General features: G+C 35.8%; 1 protein-coding gene across 4 annotated transcripts; it reads left to right on the forward strand.

Annotated features, from left to right (window-relative positions):
- The first annotated feature begins 82 nt into the window (after positions 1-82).
- zgc:110366 (uncharacterized protein LOC550476 homolog) lies at positions 83-10,103 on the forward strand. 4 transcript variants are annotated; one of them, XR_007180699.1, is made up of 8 exons: positions 84-443; positions 3,131-3,379; positions 3,475-3,576; positions 4,597-4,688; positions 7,064-7,246; positions 7,369-7,392; positions 7,495-7,554; positions 7,951-8,010. XR_007180699.1 is itself a non-coding variant. In XM_048162229.1 (8 exons), exons 1-7 carry the CDS (start codon positions 356-358, stop codon positions 8,044-8,046), a joined length of 870 nt encoding a protein of 289 aa, XP_048018186.1. In that variant the 5' UTR covers positions 84-355; the 3' UTR covers positions 8,047-8,075; positions 8,352-8,399. The 4 variants fall into 4 exon arrangements, 3 of the variants coding, with proteins under 3 accessions (XP_048018184.1, XP_048018186.1, XP_048018185.1); XM_048162229.1 differs by lacking the exon at positions 7,369-7,392 and adding an exon at positions 8,352-8,399 and having other exon boundaries at positions 7,951-8,075; XM_048162228.1 differs by lacking the exon at positions 7,369-7,392 and adding an exon at positions 9,837-10,103 and having other exon boundaries at positions 86-443; positions 7,951-8,075.
- The last annotated feature ends 499 nt before the right edge of the window (positions 10,104-10,602 follow it).

Raw genomic sequence — 10,602 nt, forward strand, 5'->3', positions numbered from 1 at the left:
GAACATGGCCGAATCCGCTCGACCACTGATTCACACAAATGAATCAAAAGAATCGTTTCATTCATTACAAGATTAGACTCAACAGAACGATTTCGTTCACTTCACTAGTTTCTTTAAAGTCGAGATAAGTTTGATACTGGTACATACTTTGAGGAAGTTTACATGTTTTAATGTTGTGTCCCCATTTTAGACGTCGTCGCAAAGCAACTTTACAGAGACAATAGAAAAACGCTAGTGTTTTCACCTGCAGAGAGCGGTAGTGAGTGAGCTGCATTATTGAAACGGAGTTTCTTCACCGATTACACATCGAATCGTTTTGTGTCCACAGGAGAGCACATGAGCTGCAGGCTAAAATATGATGACAATTCCCAGCAGCTGCACTACGCGGTCCTGCCCTACGGTTAAGTTGTCGAATGGACTGAACATTCCCATTTTGGGTTTAGGTGAGAACAAGAGCATTTATGACATCCGAATGCATCAATAAATGAAAAAGAGTGTTTCTACTCTGCTTGTTTATCTGACAGAGCTCGCGCCAGCTGATTCGGTCATAGTTTCGGCTTTCATAGGTCAAGTCAAGACAACACCTTTATTTATATAGCGCTTTATACAATACAAATAATTGCAATGCAGCCTTTCAGTGATAAACAGGAAAATAACGATTCAATGATGCATGAGATGGAAAAATTGAAATTATGACATAAAAAGTTGAAATTGTGACATATTACTATATTATAATGTCATATATTATGCATATATGATTTATCATAATTATGACAGTCAGAATTTCGACTTTTTGTTGAATTATTTTTCTGTATTCGTTTTATTATAATTATGACTTAGTATGTTTATGGCTACTAAGTTTTTCATAATTTCGACTTCATCTCATAGTTTCAACTTTTTATGTCATAATGACATAAACATTCATAATTGACATTCCTACAGTTGTTCCTACAGTTGTACATGTTCACATGAAACACTTCTGCATATTTTACATACAATTTTAATCAACTTTCATGATGATACATGGTTTTCCATGCATATATGTTCCCTAATTAACACAAAATCATAATGATTAGTAACTAAGAATAATAATAAAAAAAAACTTTTTGAAGCACTTGACAGGCAAATTCCCATGTCCCCAAATCATTTTCTCAACTTCACTTTGATATATCTCTAAATGATCAATTTTAAGAATTAGTATATACATTTACTTATTATCTTTGGCAAAAAAAAAAAACAATTTATTGTGATACATTTTTAAAAATAATTTAAATAGTTTTTCCCTCAAACTTCAGTCCACCCTGTTACAGTGGTGCTATTTGTCCTAAATCACATGACTTGCTAGAAGTGACATAATTTCTTGGAGGGAAAGCAACTCCAAGAACAAAGTAAGAATCAGTCATAAACTTTTCTCTCTTTTACTTATTTTTAGAAGATTTATATAATAACATAAAATAGCATTACTCAATGGGAGCGTTCGGAGAACATTGGGGGCGCTGGAAGAAATATTTTCAAAAGGGCGGAGTTGAGGTGTTTTTTTTTTTTTTTTTTTTTTTTTTCGGGAATGTTTGTTAAAGGTGAGTTTATGTCAAAGATTTATTTTTGTTACTACTTGCAAAAGAACATGGTTTGCAACATTCTGCAACACCGTTACCGGAGCATCCTTGGACACATCATTTCAAATCCATTTGTCCTGTTGTTGGTAGTGCATCCTAAGGGACCTAGATAATGGGTTGGGTGGCCAAAAAACACTTAGAAACCCTGCCATAAAACATAACATGCCCACCCTGTTATTTATTAATTTATACTGGGCATGAAAATGTTTCTTTCTTTATTTATTTAAAAAAAAAAAAAAAAATGATTTTACAAATCTGTTAAAGTTCTAAATGGTAATATTCTGCTAGCATGTTGTTCTTTTCCAGCTAGTAATAGTAAAGCCTTTATTAGATGAAAACATCCACCCTGTTACATACTGCATTGTAAATATGTCATGTAACAGGGTGGACAAATGCCATAGAATGTGAAATTTGAAATATTTGGTCAGCATTTTTATGTTATATTAGCCTGAGCTTGAACTGTTTTTATGATAAACAGTAGAGCTACAAGATTAAAATGGAGCAAATCACATTTTGAAAGTGACTTGGTGCAAATAATGATTGTATCATTTATTTTGTTACACCTGTAGGTAGTGACAGGTGATACATTAAAAAAAAGTCATTGTCAATGAAGGATTCATTCAAGAGATTCGTTAAAAAACTCAGATTTATCCAGTAATGAAATTATGGGTGAGTCATTGAATCATACATTCAAACCAATTTTTAAAAAATAAGCATTTTTAAATAGACTTCAGCAATTACCTTTTTGTCAGAACCTCTAGTAAATTACTTTTAGTTGTCTTTTCAGAATTGTGGGAAAATCATGATCTCTATTTGAAACAAAAAAATCGTGATTCTCATTTGTCCAGAATCGGGCAGCTCTAATAGACAGACATTTTCTTACTCTGACAGGACAAAAAAATAATTGAATTTTAAAAATGTTCTCAACAAAAATGCTCAGTCCAAAATCCACCAAACTATAGGAATGACCAAGGAATGTTTTGATAGTGTGTGGTTTAGGGATGTGCAACGATTAATCGTGATTAATCGTTAGCAAAATAAAAGTCTGTGCTTACATAATATATGTGCGTGGTCTGTGTATAATAATTATGAATATATAAATACACAGACATACATGTATACATTTAAGAAATATATGCATGTTTAAATAAATATATATATATATATTTATATATATTTTATAGTACATATAAATATAAATATTTTATATATATAAATCTAACATTTTTCTTAAGTATATACATGTATGTGTCTGTATTTATATATACATAACTATTATACACAGAACACACACATATATTATGTAAACACAGACTTTTATTTTGCAAACGATTAATCATGATTAATCGTTGCACATCCGTAGTGTGGTTATAGACAAAAAGACACCAAAATTGGCAACATGTACCTTTACCAGTAATGAATTGTGTATATTTTAGCAGTGTCAAATTTCTTTATTTTCAATTCACATAGAAAAGTGTAACAGTTTTGATTTATTGTCGGCTCTCATTCATCAGGGACATCTCATGATGGAGGGTACAGTCATGAAGCGGTGCTTTATGCTCTACAGGAGTGCGGCATAAGACATATAGACACAGCCAAGCGTTATGGCTGTGAAGAGGCTTTGGGGAAAGCTGTGGCTGAAAGTGCTGTACCACGAGACGAGCTCTGGCTCACCACCAAACTATGGCCCGGAGATTACGGCTACCAGAGCACCAAACAAGCCTGCCGCGCCTCGTGTGCCAGGCTGGGGGTGGATTATTTAGGTAAAAACTGTGTCACGCGGACCTTAAATGTTAGATATCTTTGTAAACAGCCATTGACCGTCTTGTAATGGCTTTCAAAACATCTTCTTTTACAGACCTGTATCTGATGCACTGGCCTGACTGCATGGTTCCAGGTCTCTCCAGTCGTGAGGTTCGAGCGGAGACGTGGAGAGCTCTGGAGGAGCTTTATGATGAAGGTTCATGCTCTTTTAGGCACATTCTACTCTTTAGAAATGCAGACATCCCACCCTGCAAACACCTATTTCCTGGAGATGGCACAACACCCCATCCCCCCATTATATAAAAAAAAATATTATTATATTAAAGGGTTAGTTCACCCAAAAATGAAAATAATGTAATTTATTACTCACCCTCATGTCGTTCTACACCCGTGAAGACTTTTGTTAATCTTAAGAACACAAATTAAGATATTTTTGATGAAATCTGATGGCTCAGTGAGGCCTGCATTGCCAGCAATGTCACCAAACTTCTCAAGATCCAGAAAGGTACTCAAAACATACAGGCCATCACTAGATATTGTTGAAAAGTCGTTATTTTGTTTTTTTAGCACGCAAAAAGTATTCTTATCACTTCATAACATTGGTTGAACCACTGAACTCACATGAACTGTTTTAAATATGTTTTGAGTACCTTTCTGGATCTTGAGAAGTTCAGTGACATTGCTGGCAATGGAGGCCTCACTGAGCCATCAGATTTCATCAAAAATATCTTAATTTGTGTTCTTAAGATTAACGAAGGTCTTACGGGTGTAGAACGACATGAGGGTGAGTAATAAATGACATAATTTTCATTTTTGGGTGAACTAACCCTTTAATTCACGTAAGCCGCCTAACACAGGTTCGTTCATTCAGTAGCATTTGTGTGCCGAAAGTGAAAGTGATGTAGTTGAGTGACAAAAAAAGAGCCACAAAGTCAGAACTCAAGTGGTCACAGGACTTGCATTTGAATCATTGATAATACTAGCTGTAACAGTAATGTGTCTTGGGTAACCACTTGTGATGGGTTCACCGACAAGTTGAAAACAGGCTTTCTCTCTTGCTTGCTCGATTTCTGGGATATTGTATATAATTTGCGGGCGTCAGGGAGCCGCTATCAATATGCGGGAGAGACCCAGACGTTTTCGGGAGAGGTGGGATGTCTGGAAACGACAGTAACTCAGACAGTTTGTAGATAATGTCCCCTCCCCCTTGTTTCAGGTTTGTGTCGTGCCATTGGAGTGAGTAACTTTCTCATTCGTCACTTGAACGAGTTGAAGGATCATGGTGGAATTGTGCCTCATGTTAACCAGGTATGACTGAATGAAATGGTTGATACTCAAAACTTTTGACTCAACTCTTAAAATTTAAAAATGAAAACAGCATCAGCTGATGATGATAATAAACTTTGTTTAGAAAGCATGAAGTGCAAAAAAAGCAACTGAGATTGTTACAAATAAAATAGGACATCTCAAAAACAACTGTACACCTCTAAAAAACATGAAAATGTGTTGGGACCTCTTTTAGCTTTACAGTGCTCAGCTTAAATGAGTACACCCCCTTTTGATAAGTAACATTTTAAACAATATCTCAATGAACACAAAAACAATTTCCAAAATGTTGACAAGACTAAGTTTTATATAACATCTGTTTAACTTATAACATGAAAGTAAGGTTAATAATATCACTTAGAGAACAACATTTTCAGTTTTACTCAAATTAGGGTGATGCAAAAATGAGTACACCCCACTGAAAGTCTCTGGAGCAAAGCTACATTTTAGACTACAAATGTCTAATTTAACAACAATTCAACCACAGGTGAGTCTAATTATTCATTACACAGGTGTCCAGCAGACAGTTGACTAGAAATGGGTGTTAAAACCCCTTCCCATTTCATGCTGTCAGCAATGGCACCACATGGAAGAGAAATGTCACAAGACCTGAGAAAGAAAATAGTTTCTTTACACCAGAAAGGTGAAGGCTACAAGAAGATCAGCAAAGCTTTACTTATCAGTCAGAATACTGTAACAAATTTTTCAGTTTTACTCAAATTAGGGTGATGCAAATGAGTACACCCCACTGAAAGTCTCTGGAGCAAAGCTAAATTTTTAAAAAGATGGAACTGCAACCATCTCACAGAGACGTCCAGGTCGTCCATGGAAGTTAACACCTCGACAGGAGCGTCTTCTGATGAGAAGGGTTGAAGAAAATCGGCATGCAAGTTCACTGTAGTTATCTAAAGAAGTAGAAAGCCAAACTGGGGTGAGTATTTCCCGTGACACAATACGGTGTACACTGCAGAGGAATGGCATGCATGGGTGCCGTCCACGAAAGAAGCCTCTCCTAAAGACCAGCCACAAAAAAGCCCGTCTAGAGTTTGCCAGGGCCCATGCTGACAAAGACTACTGGGACTCTATACTCTGGAGTGATGAGACCAAGATAAATGTTTTTGGAACTGATGGCTTCAAAACTGCATGGCGTTGCAAAGGTGAGGAATACAAAGAAAAATGTATGGTGCCTACAGTGAAACATGGTGGTGGCAGTGTCCTTATGTGGGGCTGCATGAGTGCTGCTGGTGTCGGGGAGCTGCATTACATTGATGGCATCATGAATTCACAGATGTACTGCTCTATACTGAAAGAGAAGATGCTACCATCACTCCGTGCCCTTGGTCGTCGTGCACTTTTCCAACATGACAATGATCCTAAACACATTTCTGAAGAAGAACAGGGTGAAAGTGATTCAGTGGCTCCTGATCTGAACCCAATCGAACACCTATGGGGAATTCTGAAGAGACAAGTTGAGCATCACTCTCCATCCAGCATCCAGTCTCTAAAAGAGGTCATTCTTGAAGAATGGAAAAAGATAGATGTTGCAAAATGTCGCCAACTTGTTCATTCCATGCCTAGAAGACTTGGTGCTGTCATTAAAAATCATGGAGGCCAGACAAAGTACTAGATGTAGTAGTTTTTGTTGTGGGGTGTACTCATTTTTGCATCACCCCAATTTGAGTAAAACTGAAAATGTTGTTCTCTAAGTTATATTACTAACCTTACTTTCATGTTATAAGTTAAACAGATGTTATATTAAACTTAGTCTTGTCTACATTTTCCAAATTGTTTTTGTGTTCATTGAGATATTGTTTAAAATGTTACTTTTCAAAGGGGGTGTACTCATTTACGCTGAGCACTGTGTGTATAAACAATTGTGCAGTTTATAATATAATGATTATCTTTATTCTCAATGATAACACCAAACAATATATGTTAATTTTCTTAAGAGCTTTAATTCACTCAGGCCTGGTTTCACAGACAGGGCTTAGGTAAAGCCAGGATTAGGCCTTAGTTCAATTAGGGTATATACATAGCTTTTATAAACGTACCCCAGGAAAAAAAAACAAAAAAAAAAAACATTACTGCTGTGCATCTTGAGACAAAATAATAAGATATGTCAGTGCAAGTTGCTTTCAGTTAAAACAGCTCAAACATGCATTTTAGTCTAGGACTAGCTGAAGCCTTGTCTGTGAAACCGGGGGTCAGTATTATCTTTCAAAACTTCCATATACTTCAATAAAGTTTATATAATAATAATAAAAAACACTTTTTAATTATATAGAAGAAACACATAAAATTTAATTTAATGCATAATTTTTGGATTGTGGTGAATCATGTCACTGGTTTACTTGCAGGTGGAGTTTCATCCCTTCCAGCAGCCCCTGGAGCTGGTTGAATATTGCCGGAAGGAGGATATCGTTTTTGAAGGCTACTGTCCTTTGGCCAAAGGTCAAGCCCTCACTCACCCAGCAATCATGGAGCTCGCCCATAAATACGGCCGCAGCGCTTCACAAATATGCATCCGCTGGAGTATTCAGGTACAGTTTGCTTTTCAGTAGATCCTCAGGTGCAATTTATAGGGATAGATCAGCCACAATGTAGACTGTAACATTGAGACAATATAGTTTTGTAATATTTCTGAAACATCTGTCTGTTACAGTAATGCAATGATCATCTTCCAACTGTGAGTTTCCAGAATGTCATGCAAATGTAATGCAGAAGCAGCCGTTATAATGTTTTTCATTAATTTAGTTCTACATTTTTATTTATTTATTTATTTTTTCAGAATGGTGTTGTTACAATTCCAAAGTCCACCAAACCAGACAGGATCCATGAAAACTGCCAAGTAAGTTTGAAACTGGATCTTAAAAGCTGCAATTTTCAGGCAAAAGAAGAAAAATATAATAATGTTATACAAAATTATAGCAAACTTTAAAGTCATTAGCTGAAATAAGACATTTAATGCCTTGCAATATGCAATGCATCATAAATCATGTTGCACAACTAGCAATTAATTAGATTTTTACTAAACAACAGAGATAAAGTAATACTAAAACTGTATAATAATAACTAGTTGTACCAATTAACATAGGCAGGGCTACAGTCTACTAAGCTGTGAATTATGCATAATACACTGTTATCTTTGAATACATTTTACCAGTTTGTATCATAATTGAAACATTAAAAATTTCTCTTTGAGATCATCCTTTTTAAACCGCACTCATAATGTTGTGCTGCGCAGGTGTTTGGGTTCAGGTTGGATGATTCAGACATGGCAGCTCTGAGTTTGTTGCATGATGGGAGACATGTGAGCTGGGACCCAACTCATGTGGAATGACCAAATCTCCAAGAAAACCACCTTTTCAGGTGAGCTTGTAAAACAGTGAGAGGCTCAGTCAGTCTAGTTTGTGATATACAAATAACTGTGACCAAAATGGTGTTATATCTGAAAGTAATTATGTAAAGTACGAAGGATGATCTCAAAGACAGTTTCAGTGAATAGGTTAAAGGTGCCCTAGATTCAAAAATTGAATTTACCTCGGCATAGTTAAATAACACGAGTTCAGTACATGGAAAAGACATACAGTGAGTCTCAAACTCCATTGTTTCCTCCTTCTTATATAAATCTCATTTGTTTAAAAGACCTCCAAAGAACAGGCGAATCTCAACATAACAGTCGGGGTGTACGCCCCCAATATTTGCATATGCCAGCCCATGTTCCAACAAGGGCAGCCAGTATTAACGTCTGGATCTGCACAGCTGAATCAACAGACTAGGTAAGCAAGCAAGGAAAACAGCGAAAAATGGCAGATGGAGCAATAAAAACTGACATCATCCATGATATCATGATATTTTTAGTGATATTTGTAAACTGTCTTTCTAAATGTTTCGTTAGCATGTTGCTAATGTACTGTTAAATGTGGTTAAAGTTACCATCGTTTCTTACTGTATTCACGGAGACAAGAGCCGTCGCTATTTTCATTTTTAAACACTTGCAGTCTGTATAATGCATAAACACAACTTCATTCTTTATAAATCTCTCCAACAGTGTAGCATTAGCCGTTAGCCACGGAGCATAGCCTCAAACTCATTCAGAATCAAATGTAAACATCAAAATAAACACTGTACTTACGCGATTAGACAATGCTGCATGACGAACACTTTGTAAAGATCCATTTTGAGGGTTATATTAGCTGTGTAAACTTTTTTTATGTTGTTTAAGGCAAGCGTGAGCTCTTGGGGTGTGGAGCACGAGATTTAAAGGGCCACACACCCTGAATCGGCTCATTTCTAATTATGCCCCAAAATAGGCAGTTCAAAAAATTAATTTAAAAAAAATCTATGGGGTATTTTGAGCTGAAACTTCACAGACACATTCAGGGGACACCTTAGACTTATATTACATCTTTTTAAAAAAAGTTAGTTCACCCAAAAATGAAACTAATGTCACTTATTACTCACCCTCATGTCTTTCTACACCCTTATCTTCGGAACACAAATTAAGATATTTTTGATGAAATCCGATGGCTCAGTGAGGCCTCTATAGAACATATTTGAATCAGTTCATGTGGGTTCAGTGGTTCTATCTTAATATTATAAAAGCGACAAGAATACTTTTTGTGCGGCAAAAAAACAAAATAACTTTTCAACAATAGTGATGGCCAATTTCAAAATACTGCTTCATGAAGCTTCTGAGCTTTACGAATCATCAGTGGATCGGAAGCTCAGAAGCTTCATGAAGCAGTTTTTTTTAAATCAGCCCATCACTATATATTGTTGAAAAGACATTATTTTGGGGTTTTTTGGTGCAAAAAAAAGTATTCTTGTCACTTTATAATATTAAGATAGAACCACTGAACTCACATGAACTGTTTCAAATATGTTTTTAGAACCTTTGTGGATCTTGACAGTTTCAATTGCTTTGCTCTCTATAGAGGCCTCACTGAGCCATCGGATTTCATCAACAATATCTTAATTTGTGTTCCGAAGATGAACAAAAGTCTTACGGGTGTGGAACGGCATGAGGGTGAGTAATAAATGACATTATTTTCATTTTTGGGTGAACTAACCCGTTAAGTTACAGGTTAGATTTACCTGTTTTTTGATTTAGCCTCAATTACTTCACAGGTATTTGGATTCACACTACAAGCAGAAGACATGGGCCAAATTAGTGGATTGCACACCAATCAGAAGCTGATTCATCTCACTCATCCAATCTGGAAAGGATAACCTGGCAATCACAATTCAAGAGGTTTGTTCTTAGGATACTGTCAGGTCTTGATCTCAATGTAAAAGGAAAGGTCATTTGTGAAAGTGATGAATTCAAGGCAGTCAATGATTTGAATGCTGCTGCTGTAACGTGTGCCTTTTTAAATGACAAAGCAAATGTAGTATATATTCACATTGAAGGACTATCGTTTGAGCATTGGTCTAAATATTTATAGTAACGTTAGTAGGGGGGAGTACATCATTTTTACTTTTTTTACATATTAACAGTCATTACCTGTGCAAAATAAATGTATAACCATCCAAAGCACTCATGCTGTATTACTAAAACTACAAAAATAAAAATACTAGTTAGTACACTTCGTATCGTCAAACACTAGACATGGACAAACTTTTTTTTTAACAATGTAAAACTAGTTGAACAAGCAAGAGGAGTTGATATTGAAGTCTACTCATTCTCACTGTATTATTATCATTTATGGCAGCTGCATGTTTTGCTCTCATGCTGAAATCAAATTGTTGGTTGAATCAAACACCACTTTAGCAATTGTTTATATTTCTAAGTCTATTGTTAAAAATAAGAATAAAGTGTTGATCTGTGTTTGAGTGTCTCTGAAGCTAGTGTTGGGACTGAAAAAAAAAAAAAAAAGCACAGCCAACAGACATC

The sequence above is a fragment of the Megalobrama amblycephala genome, linkage group LG17, assembly GCF_018812025.1.
Source record: "Megalobrama amblycephala isolate DHTTF-2021 linkage group LG17, ASM1881202v1, whole genome shotgun sequence".
NCBI lineage: Eukaryota > Metazoa > Chordata > Actinopteri > Cypriniformes > Xenocyprididae > Megalobrama > Megalobrama amblycephala.